We start from the raw sequence: 16,158 nt of genomic DNA on the forward strand, positions 1-16,158 counted from the left end.
ATACTGTGTACCCATCCCGGGACTGCAGTGACTCGATAGCGCAAGTACTGTGTGCTGACATTTAGCTTGCGCCGGTTGGAGGATTCCCCCCCCCCCATGGCATGAAATGACATCAATCCAGATATCAAACTGCAGCTTTGTTGGATGCTTTTCAAGTGCCACGCAAACCGTCATTCCATCTTATCAGACGACAAACGTTTTGAGTTCGAGGACCGATCCGATCCGAGCGTTTTAATGGATGAGGGAATGAAGTACGGGTTTTCTTTGATTGCATAGGTTTGGTTGACGGTCGATGAAATGGAGCCTGTGTTTACGTGTTTCTTATTTCAAAGTCTTTGTGCGGCTATGGTGTCAAACTCGAGGCCCCGGGGGCCAGATCTGGCCCTCCATGTGCTTTTTTTGTGGCCCGCGGAAGCAAATCAAGCATGTCAACTTGCATGATGCTTGCTAAAATCTCGACCAAAATTCTCATATGTAATAAATAAGACGCATAGTTTAAGCCAAGGGTGTCCAAACTTTTTGCCAAGGGGGCCAGATTTTATGTGGTAAAATGTCGGGGGGGCCGTCCTTGGCTGACATTCTTTACATTGAACAACAATAACCCATGGGCCGAGTTATGGGCCGGCAATGGGCCATCTAGTATGACATATCAGTCAATATAAACACGGAGTGATGCCCTCTAGTGTCTAAATGCTATTACTCATTTAGTGAATGCTATTACTCATTTAGCCACTAGAGGGAAGCAGTACTCTATGAAACATCACTCACCAGTCGACGAGACCTCAGTCAATGCAACACGTGTTCCATTGCGCCCAACCTGCGGGCCAGACGGCACTGATTTTATGACAGGGGGCCAAGGGCCGGATGAAATTCGACCACGGGCCGGATTTGGCCCCCGGGCCGGACTTTGGACATGCCTGGTTTAAGCACTTTGTTGTCACCAAACCACTCATTACTGTAACAAATAATAAAGCGTTATTATTGAGTTTTTTTGTTTGGTTTCGGTCATAACGGTCCTCCAAGGGAAATGGTAACTAAAATGTGGCCCACGACAAAAATTTAGTTTGATACCCCTGCTATATGATATTTCCTCCAACGTTGTTCGACTTTGGAAAATAATCCGCTTGATGTTTAGGGACGCGATAACATCTCCCTTTTGCACAGTAAGTCACATTTGCCTTCAAAAATGTTTTTTTCCCCAATTCTGGCAAATTCCTTCAAAGTGGTCAAAATCTGGGTCAAGTTATTTCACCGCCCACCTGAATGATTGATCATTGATTTTCACTTGACAGCAGAGCCTTCCTGGAATGATGTGCATTGAACGCTTACATGTTAACGACAAGTTTAACAATTTACCATTTGGGCTAAAAATTGTTTAGTTCCGGATTGTGATTTTCTGTCATTTACAACACAATACAATACATGCTGATGTATATTTACTCAAGTGTGTGGTCTCCGTGGTGGTCGTCTTTTTCACTTCATCATGCGTCATCATCACTTCATAACCCACATTCATCATTGTCAGTGGGTTAGACAGGTCTGGACTGCTGGCAGGCCAATGTTCCAATCACGGAGCAAACCCTATTATGGCAACGGAAAATCTCCATGAACCATTTTATTCAAGCAAACCACGCAGAGCTCTTGAAATCGCATCAAAACATTTGAAAAGATCAAAGTTAACGTGCAGAAGTGCTCTGTAACTCTGAGTTAATAACTGCGTGGATAACGCGACTGTTGAGTTGGAAAGGCATTTGCAGGTTTATCTTCTTCTGACAAAAGCCGCCGTCGCCGCCGATTTACCGTCGCAAAAACCACACAGGCTGCCATTGAACCCTGCACCTTTGCACTGGGAGGCCGACACGCTAACCGGAGAGCGAGAGAGAGAGTTAGCTAGAGATCGATAGCTAGATATCTAAAGAAAACTTTGAAGTGAATTCTATTGACAGGCCAATGGACAATTTGCCTGATCCCATTTGAGGAAACATCCACAAAATATGGCCTTCGCTTGTGGAATACGTTTATTTTGGGGTGAATTACGCAACCGGGTTGGCCTCAGGGGGCGGGGGTGGGCGCTCCAGGACATTCGCCCCCCCCCCCCCCCCCCCTCCCGGCGCTAAAGAGAGAGGCTTGACCGATACTGTACATAGCGGGGCTATATAAATTCGATCCATCCATTTTCTAATCCGTTTACCCTCACAAGGGTCCCGGTCCGGTATAGCGCCATCGTCGGTTCGGATTTAGGTTGCATATAGGGTGGCGAGTGAGCTGGACTGATCTTTGGACCGAACCCGAAAATCCCTCGAGCGCTTTTTCGAACTTAAAACGATGATGCCCCGAAAGCTCCCGCATCATGTCGTCATCATTTGGCTGTGATCAGAGTATCGCCGAGGCGGGACTCGCCCAGGATAGAAAGTGAAAGTAAACCGTCCGCTAGGAAGAAAAAAAAAATGTGCGCCGCCTGGGATGAAAGCCGACGAACTTCATCGACGCTGCAACGCGGTGAGTTCACAAAGAACTTTGATTTATTGTTCATTTCTTATAGTCAGGACGACTAGGTGAGGTTTCGGGGGGCGTATTCGGGCCAGTTTGTCAACACCGGACATTGCTCCCTCGTCACTTAATGTGTCATTTATTTCCGGTTTTAATTACAATTTAATTAACTTCTTACGCGGGTGGTTTCTGAAACGTAACGTTGTTCATGTTACTTGGGGCGGTTGACACTGTATGCAAAAAAGGAAAAGAATGCCGTCTGACCCTCTCAATTCTAAACATATACGAGAAGTTAACGAGGAGTCGAAGAAGCTCGAGTTGAAAATGACATTGTGAACTTTAAACATTCATATCACAGATAACACACTCGCACAACGTGACCAAATTAAAAAAAAACCGGAGAAATCCACATTGATTCGTCACAATCAATCATCTTTATTGAGCATCGCTGGTGATAAACTCAATTTCCTTGCCCATGGTCACCCACTCATCATTTCTGCGTGTATTTGCACAACAAATGAAAGAAATGTCCATTTTCTCCCTTGACACTTGCTCTTCGGTCATAGTGTGAACCTGGATGTGTACAGGAGCAGAATGACATGGAGCGCCGCCCCCTGCCTGTGTCTCATGGTAAGTTACCGGAGGTTCGATCAGGCCCGCGGGATCATTTAACAGCGGGGGGGAAACCGCATTAAATTAAAGACACGGAATGAATAGTTTAATAAGGTGCAATTCATGGAGTATCCGCTAGAGGACACACTGTTTTCAAAGAAGACAACATCGTGTTGATCAGAGAAGAAGACAACTGAGACAGACCCAACACAGCAGACGCGATCACGGACGTGAATACTTTATTCTTTACACATTTAACAGCACTCTCCTTAGTTTGTAAGGTGTAGGTATGGATGAGATCAGTTAAAAAGGAAAGACATATTATTTTGGTTATTTACAGCACAGTATGGTATCATTTTAATGATCCGGCCCACTTGACATCTACGGTACGTGGCCCCACAACGTGAAAAGAGTTTGACACCCCTGATTTACAGCATCCGGCAACGTTTGAAGAGCAGCAGAGAAAATCTGACCAAAGTCTAACTTTGTACTACCGTTAGTGTGGAATGTCGAGTGTTGGCATGGCTGACATTATGACGCAACAATGTGAATGGATTCCATGGTTCACGGTGAAAGGTGTTGAATCGTTTGGCTCATGGAAAGTATTGGCTTTGTCATGTATTTGGAGTGGAGCCGAAGTGGGCAAGCTTTCACTTTCGGCTTTCTGCTCGGAGATGAAATTGAACTGTGGTTTGAGTGGAACTGCGGCGACCATTACGAGGCATTGGCGGGAGCAATGTTAGCTGAACTCGACTTATGTCTCTCTGGGCCTCTCTGCTTTGCTTTTGGCGGCTTTCCAGAATAAGGTCACTGAAAAATGCAACTTCCCACGCAATGCCGATGACACGTTTTTCTGTTCTAGGTATTCCTGAGTGTGACTAAACCTTCAGAAGAGAACTGCAAAGACTATTTTACACAGAAGGAATGGGTACATTTTTCTTCCACTGTACATGTTTTTCTTGAAAACGCAGACCAGATGGATTTCAGAGCAGTAATCTCAAGACTGAAATGAAATCTGCCAAGAGGTCATGAGGAGTATTTTAATGTCTTTCCTTTGTCCTACAGGAAGATAACACGATTAAAACGGTCTCCCTTGTGATCACAGAGAACAAAACAGTAAGTCCGTCGCCAAAACTGGTCAATTTATTGATTCAGTTGACTCACACACGTGTCTGTTTCTCTTTGAAGGATGTGGCGGAGTGTACTTTAGAAAGCCACTGTTTGAAAAACGAGATGTGTCCTGTATTCCACGACTGCTTTGACAGACCTGTGAGTAAATCGGAAAGGGTCATTTGGCCCCGTTGACCCCGTGTTCATTATCAGAATGAGTTTGCACTCTGTCGCTGTCCTGCAAAAAACACCAATGTCCATTTTTAGTCATTTTTCAAAGACTTTTATGTTCAGGGGATGTCCAAAATGTGGACATCCCATTCATGTCATTTATCATGTAAAAAAATAAAAAATGACAATGATGTGTTTTCCGCAAGACAGCGACATCTGAACGTGTTTCTTTTCTGACTTCAGGCCACGTCACCAAGTGAAAAGTGTAAACCTGTGCAGATTGTTCCCGTTCACACTCATCACTTAATGTGCCTGTTAGCCAGAGTCGTGGATTCCCAAAAAACTATACATGGTTCGTATAACAATGATCCTTTCTCTCAAATGGAATTTAACTCGCTTTCATTTCCACTCCATCTTGTCTCACGTAAAGACTGACATGTTCAGATACTTTCTATGTTTTTATCGTTTTTTTCTGAACACGTTAAAGAAAACAAAAAACTAGATTAACGTCATCTATCAGTCACGTGTTCAGACCTTTCTTAGTCTTAGACCTTTCTTAATTCTAATCTTGCATCTCAATTTTTTTTGCGTTAATGTTCACTGAAATATTAAATCATATATAAAAAAATATATATACACACACACACACATTTTTTTTTGTCAGGTCACGGGCCACTGACAAATGGATCACGGTCAACAAATGGCCCCCGGGCCGTATTTTGGACACCAATCGCAAACAGAATTTGGCAATTTATCGTAATGCAAACGTACTAATCTCGGGAAGGCTATTAAGAATCGAACCCGTTGAGCATGTGATTGAGATTGCAAATTTTAACGCTGAATATGTTTTTGCTTTTGCACTGCAGGCTGTGAATATGGTGAGTGTGAGTAAATGTTGAAATTAATTTTTTTGATATCAAACGAATCGTGAATGTTCTCACTGCGTGCATAATAAGCAAACTCTCGTCTGATGTCTTTTTTCAGCAAGCGTTTGCCCGTTATTTGGGGAGAGTTGGCAAGACGGTAAGGGCCTCGAATTTACTCCGTCGTGTTCACCAACTGTCAGTGTAGTTGGCGTCCATTTTTTTTTTCTGTCATCAGCAACTGCACTGCCGTCGACAGACCCAAAGATGACATCACAAGTTGTGTCATCTCGGGCTGAACCGCTGCCAACATCACGTGCATTATTACCAAATTCTACGCCTGTGGCAGAAAACCGACACCATGCTGACAATACAGCCGCCTGTCAAGGCAATGCTAAGTTTCCTTTGGGTTTTCTATATAGATATATATAGCAGATTATAAAAATAATCAATTCCTTGTTTTTCTTTCCCCAGACAATTTAAGCCTGACGGTGCCGTTAGTGATTTCTTCAATGCTTGCCGTTGTGATGCCGTTAGCCGTTTACTTTTACATGCGTCACCAGATGAAGCAAGACGAGAGAGGGCCAGGTGAGTCCACCATGGTGACAAGTGGAGGATGTTTTTCAGGCCACCAAAAAAAAATATTCATTGATGGGATCTTTTGATAAGTGCGGTGATTAAAAAAAAACAAAAGACAAAAAAATTCGGAACGCGGCTTTCTCGCATTTTTGGCAGACGTGGTGACCGCTAGCTCATTGTACTGCCTTTGACCTTTCATGCATGTTTTTGGAATGTGGGAGGAAACCAGAGTACCCGGAGAAAAGCCACGCCGGCGCGGGGAGAGCATGCAAACTCCACACAGGAAGGTCGGAGCCGGTATCAAACCCTGCACCTCTGCACTGTGAGGTTGGCGCGCTAACCACTCAACCAACGGACCAATTCTTCATGGAGAATCAGTGACAAAAGGTAATCAAACGGTATGGTTTGGGGAATGTTGTAATGATTGATCATACATATTATGACCAATCACTTGGCTCTACAGATTTTTTTCCCTTTCACAACTTCAAGGGGGCTATCAATGGATTCATTCTGAAGATGTGGACGATATCAAGGTGGCTGAACCAAAAAAGCTGGAAAGGTTCCTGGATTTTTTTTTTCAAGGACTGAATGAAGGTGTCAGAAGAGACGGCTGGGAAAAAGTGTGCCAGACTCCAGGGGGGGTCGCTTTGAAAGAGGGAAACTTGCTCTTTGGATTGGAACTAACTCTTTTAACACCAGCGCTGTCATTTTTTAGACACGCCTTCCGTATTGCATAACATTTGTTTTTAACAGATCTTGTATTGAATCGCATCCCATTGGGGTGTGTGCTTTATGTCATGGACGGTGTTATGTCCAATCATGTCGACAGTGTTGATTTTTATTTCTTTTAAATGCCTCCGTTCAGCTAGCGAGGCACATAGCATAAAGTGAGTTGAATTCTTGTATTCTTTGGCATTCGACTCGGCATGAGTTAGATTTGTTCTTGGTTTTACTGTTTGGTGCTTTCTACCGTCTTTGTTACAGCACTTTGTATGCAGCGACGGCTATTCAAAAGTGCTCCATTAATACATTTGAATTGAATTGAAGGTATGCAATGAGGAAATCTGGCATGACATACCGAAGCTCCTCATTTCACTGTGTTTTCATTAACTTTGATGAATGAATGAATGTGTTGTTCAATATTCAGAAAAGATTAACAACATATTATCCAGTTTCCAACGACCTAATCTGTGCACAAAGCATGGCCTGCGGAGCACAAATTGCCTGTTAGATGTATTTTTTTTCCTGTTTGTATTAGCATTTGCATTGTCAAGTCTTGTATTACTTGTTGCATTCATGAAAAAATATATAATGATAGTCGGTGAATTGTTTTTATTTCACCTCCACCCCCACAAGTAAGGCGATTGTACCACCACACCATGAGTGTTGGTTTTGAACGACCTGTTCCACTCTCCTCCGAAGCTCCACGCTTTTATTCTGAAGGCTGCGGCTCGGAAGCGAGATGGCTTTGAAAATAATGATAGTCGGTGAATTGTTTTTATTCTTTTTTTAAAGATTTTTTTAACCTTTTTTCACCTCCACTCCCACAAGTAAAGCGATTGTACCACCACACCATGAGTGTTGGTTTTGAACGACCTGTTGCATCTCCTCCGAAGCTCCACGCTTTTATTCTGAAGGCTGCGGCTCGGAAGCGAGATGGCTTTGAATGCGCAAGCTTTGAAGCAGCTTCCGGTGTGCAACGTGACGTAAATAAACAAGACAACTCGGGTGGGGGGGAAAGAGAGGCAAGTACAGATTGTACTGGACTGTATTCTATTATAATCATATTTAAACCGTAACCGCAACGGAAGAAGTGAACTCTGTGGTTGTAACCACTGAGGGATAAAATGCGTGGCTCCGTTGTACTGCCTGCCGGTGATGCTAAGCTAAAGTCTATTCGCCGGCTGTAGCAACGGAGTTGTAGCAACGGACTTCTTTGCACTGAATATTTGTGTGTGTTCGTGTAACCGCAGGAGCGTTTGGTTCATTTGAAAGCCTAAAGCCATGGCAACTGACTCGACACTCCTCAACTCCGAGATGGAGTTACAGGAGCAAGAAGACCTGTATCGACACCTGTTAGCACAGGTAGTTTCACTGTGACTCTTTTGATATTTGTTCACGATATCAGATAACCCGGTGGACCTGCAATTTTTTTTTCTTCCAATTCAGACACTAGAAAATGTACCGACGGCAAATCCCGATTCCAAAGTGATTCGGCCTCAACCCGGTGTGTAGTTTCACCACACCAATATCGACAATATCGAATACAATCAAAAAGGCCGACCCTTAATTTGTCTTTGGATTCAGGAATATGTGTAAAGACGACGTCGGAGCCCGGCAAGCAAAAGGTCTTTGTCAACATCTGTCAGTCAAACTTGGTCCCACCACCACCGGAGATCTCCAAAGAGGAACTTTTGGACCTGCTCCAGTTAGAAGATCCCAGTGGCTACAAAGTTCCCATGAGCCTCGGCGAGCCACACACTGAAGTGGACAACAGTCAGTCATTTGAAATTTATGAACACACATTGGGGTTTTTATTTGATATATTATATATTATAATATATCATAAATATTATATATGATATATAATATATACATATTTTCCATCTAAGGCCTAAGTGAAAGTTTCTGTCCTAGACTCTCAGGGTTGCACTGCGTATGACGTGGTCATCAATCAGGAGTTTTTCCAGAAGTGTCAGGTACTCACTTCTCTCCATTTCAGATCTCTGACTGTTTTTACTTGTACTTGTACTTTTGCGTCTCACGAAATGTCTCGTAACGGTTTCTTTGACGCGCCCGTTATTCTTTTGCTCGTATGCGTCTTGTAGAAGGAAGCCTTGTTCCAGCAGTTTGTTGTCATGGTGTCTTTCGAAGGTTTAGAGAACAAATACAACATCGAGCTGAGTCGAGGTAAACGGGTTAGAACCTTTTCTTCATTTTGGTGGACTAACTTGTTGTCAGGCTTGGGATTTATTTATTTTTTATTTTTTTGGGGGGGGTTGTGTCTTTTCCAGAATGGAAGGTGCTGAAGAACAGAAAGTTCTTGGGTTCTGTCAGCGAGCAGAACATTCGCACAAAAAGCAAGCCGGTTATTCAGGAGCTGCAACCTCCGTAAGTCCTTGCATACAAAGTCCCGCAGAAAGTAGACAGACCAAAATTTTTTAGTCGATTTCACAGACTCTGTTCATGCTCTTCTTCCTTTTTGTTTTCCAGGGAAAACGCCACTTCAGGGGCAAAAAGGTAATGCTCATGAAATGACGATATCCGATGACTTTTTTTTGCTTCGTCTTTGCCGGTTCAAAAGGTTGCACATCCCCGACTAACTATAAAGAGCACTTTGGAGTCAGCCAATCCTCCATCAAGCCTCTCCAGTTGCTCCAGAATGCTGCTGCTCGCCTCTTGACCCGTAAGAGGCAGCACGTCTCTCCTGGCGTCCCTTCGCTAGCTCATTTTTTTTTGAAGATCCTACTATTTCTTTTCAAATCTTGAAATGACCTCCCCAAGGTCTGACACACCCCAGGTCTGCGGACCAGACACCCGGAGATGTAGCGAGAACTAAGCGTAGGCTCAGAGGGGACGGGAGCCTTTTCCGGTGCCGCTCCCTCTCTTTGGAATGAAAGTCCCCTCGCTGTCGGTCTTTACACCCCCGTCTTCAAAAACCTTTTCATTCTCTGGCTTTCGACTCCGCATGAGACTCTCGATTTGGGGCCCTCAAGTGTCGATATAGATTTTTTTTGTTTGATTGTTTGACGTCGTATGAAAGATTCTTGGTTCTTGTTGTCTGAAAGTGCTCTCGAAATTCAGTCGAGTCAATTGGTCTCCTCTTTCTTCTCAGACCAGAGTTCACCTTGTTTGTGGAGCCCCCTTCTGGTGACCCGGAGTACCTCATTGCAGAAATCAAGCTGCCTGGCGTGGTGAGAGACTTTCACAATCTCGATCAAATATTGACATTTAATTGAGTTCACTATTTTTTTTTTCCAAACGTACTACGAAAAACCAAAAGAACATATGAAGAACATCCCATACAGACAAAACATGTCCCGTCCATCTCAAAAGTAGCTAAAGTAAGTAAGTTGGAAGAAGTTCCAACTTCTCCACCATCACCTAAAATAAATGATCCATCCAAAAGCACAAATTCACATGATCCATCCAAATGGGTACTTTCACACGGCAACATGACAAACAAAAACTTTTCCCGGTTGTGCTAATGCTAAATGCTAATAGCCTTCCCCCGTTCCAGTCTGGCTCTTTGTTGCTGGGCGATTTACAAACCGCAAAAGCGTTCCACCCCCCACCAGAATATTGTCAACAGCAGGGAATGCCGAGCGGCTTGTGGTCTTATCTCTCGCCGGCTTTGTTTGCCTTTCGTGACCTCCGATGACCCGACGAGGTCAAACGAGAGCACCAATGCTAAAGCGTCGACTTGCTCCCGCAGGCTTCATCCCGCTCGTTGGTCCTCGACGTCGGCGAGGACCGCCTGGTCCTGACAGCCCGGCCCTCGCTCTACTTTCTCGACATCTTCCATCCCTTCATCGTTGATCCGGAGACGAGCGTGGCGCAGTTCAACGGCGGGACTCGGGTACGGCCGGCGGCGGTTTGTTTTGGATTGACGTCTCGGCGTCGAGCGTATTCTTCTTAAAAACAAAGAAACAAAAAAACCGATGCAATCTTTTGTCTCCTTGTGTCTCTTAGATCCTCACAATCACCGCGCCCGTGGCGTCGTCTTGAATCAACAGCGTCAATTCACTCTTCATTCCGATGTCATGTGAGACAGAAGTTCCAAGTCGAGTTAATACCACAGCTGTTGAATCGCTTGCGGGATATCCAACATGTCACACCCGAACATATACGGTACGTACACCACGACGACGACGTTAGCGATCAAGAAACTCGCATCGTTGGTTTTTGCAAAGGCGAAATTTCAGTCCAACTTTTTGTATTTCATTTCACAAGATGGACATCAAGTCGCTTTGCGTCAAAATTTCCGATCTGACCGAAATGATGATGATGATGAAAGCCCCGACGGGTTTCTAATAAAAAGACCTTGACATTTGTTGTTGCACTTGTATTTATTAGAGGAGATTCATGGTGTCATTCGAATGATTATTGTTCTTATCGACCACAGGAAGTGGTTTTCTTCTCGGACTTTTTTTCATTTTCATTCTCGGGGGCTTTTTTGCCGCTCTTTCCCTCCGTATAAATAGCCCTTCCTTCTCCCTGCCAGCTTTGTGTCCCCCCCCCCCCCCCCCCCGCTTTGATGCGCCGGTTCTCGCTCCACCTGTCCCCCCCGCATTTGTCCTGTGAGGTCAGCCAGCCCCACTGTTCCCCCTTAATCCCAACGGGGGCCGCTCATCTCGCCGTGGCCTAATCCGCCCGTGGCCGTCGGCCCTGACCGCAAAAACGCGGGCTCGCTCGCGGCTATTTTGGACCCCCCCGACTTCCAACACTCCATCATAGGTCGTTGAATGCGTGCATTGTCCCCCCCCCCCCACCCCGCCATTGACCCTCTGCTATAAATCTCGCCTTCTTTGCACGCTCGTCACACTCCTGACCGTGTGCGTCCCGCCGGCCGCCCGTCTTCATTCAGGTCTGTCTGACGTACACTCGGCCCGTATTTTTGATTTTATTCTCGGGTTCTGATTTTGTTATCCGGGTTGATGTTTCTCTTTGTTATGAGTGTGACGAAACGGCGGATCTGCGTCCGATGTCGTGAGCTCAGATGTGGAAGTGGGAAAGTGTGAGAGGTGCCCGAGGTTTCTCCGGTTCAGGTTTGCCATCAAGCTAAGGTGGGGCGAGCCCATTTCAAGATTTCAAAATAAAATCGGAGGATCTTAAAAAGAAATGTCGAGGGAGCCAGTGAAGCCAGGATGCTCCAATGAGATGAAAGGAACAATTTCAAATCGCTGTCCAGTTTTGTAGCCGAGTTTGGAGACTGTTGGGTTGAAAGAAGGAGCACCCGCCCCCCCGGGGGTTCCTCTCACTCTGCTCATCTTCACCTTCCAGGCCATGTTGTCAGATGTCATTTTCAGTTGTCTCTTTTGGGGGGGGGGGAGATGAAAAATGCAAATGGTCTCTGGGACGCAGTTTGGACCCCCCCCCCCCGGGCTCCTCTCACTCTGCTCATCTTCACCTTCCAGCCTGTGTCAGATGTCATTTTCAGTTGTCTTTTTTTGGGGGGGGGGAGATGAAAAATGCAAATGGTCTCCGGGACGCAGTTTGGACACCCCCCCCCCACCCCCCGGGCTCCTCTCACTCTGCTCATCTTCACCTTCCAGCCTGTGTCAGATGTCATTTTCAGTTGTCTTTTTTTGGGGGGGGAGATGAAAAATGCAAATGGTCTCTGGGATGCAGTTTGGACCCCCCCCCTGACCCCCCCGGGCTTCTCTCACTCTGCTCATCTTCACCTTCCAGCCTGTGTCAGATGTCATTTTCAGTTGTCTTTTTTTGGGGGGGGGGATGAAAAATGCAAATGGTCTCTGGGACACAGTTTGGACCCCCTGCCCCCACCCCCCCGATTCAGAAGCGGCTTTCTTTCATGTCGCAACGAGGCCGGCATTTCGAGTCGTAAAGAAGGGAAGCGTAACCGGACCTCTCTTTGTTGAAGCTTTGTCACATTCCCACCTGTTGTTCCTCCCATCAGTCCTCCAGCATCCTTTGCCAGGAAGGTGTCAGCGCACCCCCCCCCCCCCCCCTCTGCGTCTCGCCATTGTTTTATGTCACTGCCACGGCAGCTCGGGGGGGTACAATTTAGAGCCAGAAGCATGTTGGCGCGTGTATTATCTGGCTGTGTATTTATAAGCATTTCCATCCAGGAGACCAAAAGGGAGGCTCCGCCCACCAAGAATCTCGCGTTCTAAAAATAGCCACAAAAGATCTCACGTGACACACAAAGCGCAAATGGAATTCGGTTTTGTTCCATTTTGGCGGCCTTGACCCGACTTTTGGTGACCCGACTTACAAACAAAATGTAGAGATCGCTTAGCAACTGGACCGATCGCTACTTGCGAGGGGGTTCTCATGGTCTCCGAAGACGTTTTGCGAAGGGAGCGTGACATCGTCTCTCCCGGGACGCGTGCGCCTCCTTGCTTCATTCACCATCTTGTGTTTCTTGCAGCCATGTCTGACATCGAGGAGGAGTACGAGTGAGTAGCCCTTCGCTCGGTCGGTCTCAAGCAACAGCAGTGACGATTGCATCTGATTTATTTTCTCTCTCTTTGCTCTTTTGTCCAGGGACCAGGCAGAGGAAGGTAAGGACGGCGCAGGATCTGTTCCTAAGAGTTGATCAAAAGCATCAATCTGCGTCTTTCCCCGCCAGAGGTGGAAGAGGAGGACGAGGAAGAATATGAGCAGCAGCATGAGGAAGAGGAAGAGGAGCAACACGTCTATGAGGATGAAACAGGTAAAAAAAAAACGTCCCAATGTCGGTACTCTCTCGACTATTCTTGCTCACCGCATTTTTCTTTTCACTCTCTCTTTTCAACAGAGGAGGAACGTCCCAAACCAAAGTAGGTCTGCTTTTGGATCTTTCTTTGACACATGAGAGCCGCAGAAAAATATCAAGCCCTTTTATCGGCTTGATATTTATATCATATATTTATATCAAGCCGATAAAAGGGTATCAAAATATATCAAATATATCAAATACCGATATCAAAATATCAAATATATCAAATACCGATATCAAAATATCAAAAATATCAAATACCGATATCAAAATATCAAGCCCAAGACACACGCAACCCGGTGAAATCCATGTTTTTTTTTTCATGCTGATAAATCGTCTGAGAGGATGAACATTTTGTAAGTCGAGGTGGGGGGGGGGAGAAACGAATCAGAAGGCTTTTGATCTTGAGTGAATCCAGGACAATTTTTTCTGTGTTGAAAGAGAAGTCCAAGGCCTCTCGGTGTCATTTTCTTCACTGCGGGGGTTTTAAAAAAACATTTCTCTAAATCCAAAAGGTGGTTGGAACGAGTGCTTCTGGTCTAATGTTGAGAAATAAAAAAAAAGTCCAAAAGAAACGGCAGGAAACTGGCAAAAGTTGCCGCTTTTGAACATATCAAATTGAGATTGATTCAAGGATGCCTGAATTCCGATGACCGCGTTCGGCTTCAATTCCGCACGGTGATATATTTTCGGACGCTCCCCTTGACCTCTCTTTGGTGTTTTCTTCTTTCCTTTAGACCACTGGTGCCTCAAATCGCCCCGCCAAAGATTCCCGAAGGAGATCGAGTTGACTTTGATGTGAGACAGCTTGATGAAACTTTTCTTTTTGGTACCCGCGTTGTCCTCATTATCGAAAAGTCCGAATCGAGTGCAAAATGGGTGTCAGTTTGAATTTGACGTCACTCCAAAGCCTTTTTTTTTGCTTCGCCAGGACATCCACAGGAAGCGAATGGAAAAAGACATGCTGGAGCTGCACACGCTGATCGATGTCCACTTTGAACAAAGGAAGAAGGACGAGGAGGAGCTGATTGGGCTCAAGGACCGAATTGTAAGTCAACGGCAACAATGAAAACCTGCCCCCAACGCTAAAACCGCATTCCTTCATTATGATCCATTTACGTACAATACTTTTTTACTGTATTTGAAGGGGACGGACGATAACATTTAACCGGATTGTTTCCCCCCCCCCCCCCCCCCCGCACCCCCCCACACCCATCAGGAACGTCGTCGGTCAGAGCGTGCAGAAATCCAAAGAGTCCGAGCAGAGAGGGAGAAGGACAGACAGAACAAGATCGCGGTAAAGCACACACAACAAATAAAAAAAAAGGCGCCATCGTGTGGTCTGATCCCAGACTGCAATAACGGACCGTTAACGAGATGCACAAAAACAACTCTTATCATGAAAAAAAAAAAAGTTTTGTTTGTTGAGTTTCCTTCACGGCAATGTCGCTCTTTATCCACTAGGAGGAGCGTCAGCGCAAAGAGGAGGAGGAAGCCAAGAAAAAGGCCGACGATGAAGCCAAGAAGAAGAAAGTGCTCTCCGGCATGGGGGCCAACTTTGGAGGCTTCCTGGCCAAGGTCTCGATAGCGCCACCGTCGGGAAGGACATAAGAAGACGGGACACGGGCCGACTGAGCTTTTTGTGTGTGCTGTGTCCGTCCCAGACCGACTTGAGGAAGGGCAAGCGTATGACCGGCCGAGAGGTCAAGAAGAAGACCCTGGCCGACCGCCGTCAGCCGCTCGCCATCGACAGCATGAGAGAGGACTCCCTCAGGTGACTTTTCTTTCTCATTCATTCGGCCGTCACTCGTCGATCGCAACAGACAAGCGAGCTATCGTGGCGCAAAACGTTCCCTCTGAAACCTCACCCGCGTTTTCCTCTCCGTGTTCCCAAAAAGACAACGAGCCCAGGAGTTGTGGAACTGGATCTACCAGCTGGAGTCTGAAAAATTCGACTACATGGAGCATATAAAGCACCAGAAATACGAGGTGAGCGGATGTTGTCGAAACTGGCGTACCCGAAGAAAAGCCACAGAGGTGCGAGGAGAACATGCAAAGCTCCGGAGCTGGAATCAAACCCTGTTTTCTTTCCTTTCTGTATGAGAATGTTATGGCTTTGCAGGAGTTCTGATTCTGACCTTGTTTTTATTTGCTCCGGATTGTGCAGATTATCGTGCTGCTCAACAGAATCCAACACGCTCAGAAATTGTGAGTGCTCACTGACTTTGTTTTGACACAATGGAGTTTGTTTTGACACATTTTTCCCCAAACTTTCCTGTGTGTGTGTTGCAGCAAAAAGGGGCACGGCAAAGGGAAGGTGGGTGGCCGCTGGAAGTAGGAGTAAAGAACCGTCGATCCGAACCAAAGTTTTCCCCATCGTGGTAAGAAGTGCAAGAGCAGGAATCTTCAATCTGTACTAGCGCTGTGGCTTCTCTGTGCGTGAGACAGATTGTTTTTGGGGGGCGGGGGGGGATTTTTTTTCATAAGGTTATTGTAATAAAACATGCTCTCTGTGAGGTGGCGTCTTTGTATTTATTTCCTCGGCAAAGGGGGTTTTGTTGTGAAGTCAATCAAAATAGCAGGAATTAACAGCAAAAGCACTTTACATGATTCGGTAATGAGTATGCCCGGCTTGGCGCAGAGTGCTACCATTTATAGTAAGGCGTTTTTCTAATGAAAAAAACGACCATGTATAGTAAGGCGTTTTGAGCCGAAAAAAACGACCATGTATACTAAGGCGTTTTTAGATGAAAAAAACGACCATGATTAGTAAGGCGTTTTTGACCCGAAAAAAACGACCATGTATAGTAAGGCGTTTTTAGACGGAAAAAAAACGACCATGTATAGTAAGGCGTTTTTGCAGAAAAAAACGACCATGTATAGTAAGGC

General features: G+C 45.6%; 3 protein-coding genes across 6 annotated transcripts; all 3 read left to right on the forward strand.

Moving 5' to 3' along the window:
• The first annotated feature begins 2,089 nt into the window (after window positions 1–2,089).
• LOC127589430 (uncharacterized) lies at window positions 2,090–7,142 on the forward strand. Of its 4 annotated transcripts, none has more exons than XR_007959392.1 (11): window positions 2,090–2,499; window positions 3,057–3,120; window positions 3,965–4,030; window positions 4,168–4,218; window positions 4,291–4,371; window positions 4,627–4,735; window positions 5,250–5,261; window positions 5,368–5,406; window positions 5,485–5,834; window positions 6,047–6,223; window positions 6,315–7,142. XR_007959392.1 is itself a non-coding variant. In XM_052048576.1 (11 exons), the coding sequence occupies exons 2-9, from the start codon at window positions 3,085–3,087 to the stop codon at window positions 5,676–5,678; spliced, it is 594 nt and encodes a 197-aa protein (XP_051904536.1). In that variant the 5' UTR covers window positions 2,091–2,499; window positions 3,057–3,084; the 3' UTR covers window positions 5,679–5,834; window positions 6,047–6,223; window positions 6,315–7,142. The 4 variants fall into 4 exon arrangements, 2 of the variants coding, with proteins under 2 accessions (XP_051904535.1, XP_051904536.1); XR_007959393.1 differs by having other exon boundaries at window positions 6,055–6,223; XM_052048576.1 differs by having other exon boundaries at window positions 2,091–2,499; window positions 5,250–5,267.
• Window positions 7,143–7,383: 241 nt separating this feature from the next.
• pih1d1 (PIH1 domain containing 1) lies at window positions 7,384–10,865 on the forward strand. Its single transcript, XM_052048569.1, has 10 exons — window positions 7,384–7,910; window positions 7,995–8,052; window positions 8,133–8,321; window positions 8,463–8,524; window positions 8,654–8,735; window positions 8,840–8,936; window positions 9,039–9,065; window positions 9,661–9,739; window positions 10,261–10,404; window positions 10,518–10,865. The coding sequence occupies exons 1-10, from the start codon at window positions 7,830–7,832 to the stop codon at window positions 10,551–10,553; spliced, it is 855 nt and encodes a 284-aa protein (XP_051904529.1). The 5' UTR covers window positions 7,384–7,829; the 3' UTR covers window positions 10,554–10,865.
• A 2,074-nt stretch (window positions 10,866–12,939) lies between these two features.
• Window positions 12,940–15,785, forward strand: tnnt1 (troponin T type 1 (skeletal, slow)). The gene is made up of 12 exons (XM_052048570.1): window positions 12,940–12,967; window positions 13,056–13,072; window positions 13,141–13,224; window positions 13,309–13,330; window positions 14,007–14,067; window positions 14,201–14,317; window positions 14,489–14,566; window positions 14,734–14,847; window positions 14,934–15,043; window positions 15,168–15,258; window positions 15,437–15,477; window positions 15,562–15,785. The coding sequence occupies exons 1-12, from the start codon at window positions 12,942–12,944 to the stop codon at window positions 15,605–15,607; spliced, it is 807 nt and encodes a 268-aa protein (XP_051904530.1). The 5' UTR covers window positions 12,940–12,941; the 3' UTR covers window positions 15,608–15,785.
• Window positions 15,786–16,158: the final 373 nt, after the last annotated feature.

Source organism: Hippocampus zosterae, chromosome 17 (assembly GCF_025434085.1).
Source record: "Hippocampus zosterae strain Florida chromosome 17, ASM2543408v3, whole genome shotgun sequence".
Classification (NCBI taxonomy): Eukaryota; Metazoa; Chordata; class Actinopteri; order Syngnathiformes; family Syngnathidae; genus Hippocampus; species Hippocampus zosterae.

Excerpts from the sequence above, each read along its gene's own strand:
- tnnt1 (XM_052048570.1), top strand. The coding sequence starts at position 12,942 with ATGTCTGACATCGAGGAGGAGTACGA. Across the intron at positions 13,225-13,308 it reads CGTCTATGAGGATGAAACAG|AGGAGGAACGTCCCAAACCA; the intron begins GTAAAAAAAAAA and ends TCTTTTCAACAG. Across the intron at positions 14,318-14,488 it reads TTGGGCTCAAGGACCGAATT|GAACGTCGTCGGTCAGAGCG; the intron begins GTAAGTCAACGG and ends CACACCCATCAG.
- pih1d1 (XM_052048569.1), top strand. The coding sequence starts at position 7,830 with ATGGCAACTGACTCGACACTCCTCAACTCCGAGATGGAGTTACAGGAG. Across the intron at positions 7,911-7,994 it reads ATCGACACCTGTTAGCACAG|ACACTAGAAAATGTACCGAC; the intron begins GTAGTTTCACTG and ends CTTCCAATTCAG. Across the intron at positions 10,405-10,517 it reads AGTTCAACGGCGGGACTCGG|ATCCTCACAATCACCGCGCC; the intron begins GTACGGCCGGCG and ends TGTGTCTCTTAG.
- LOC127589430 (XM_052048575.1), top strand. The coding sequence starts at position 3,085 with ATGACATGGAGCGCCGCCCCCTGCCTGTGTCTCATG. Across the intron at positions 4,372-4,626 it reads ACGACTGCTTTGACAGACCT|GCCACGTCACCAAGTGAAAA; the intron begins GTGAGTAAATCG and ends TTCTGACTTCAG. Across the intron at positions 5,407-5,484 it reads TGGGGAGAGTTGGCAAGACG|CAACTGCACTGCCGTCGACA; the intron begins GTAAGGGCCTCG and ends TTCTGTCATCAG.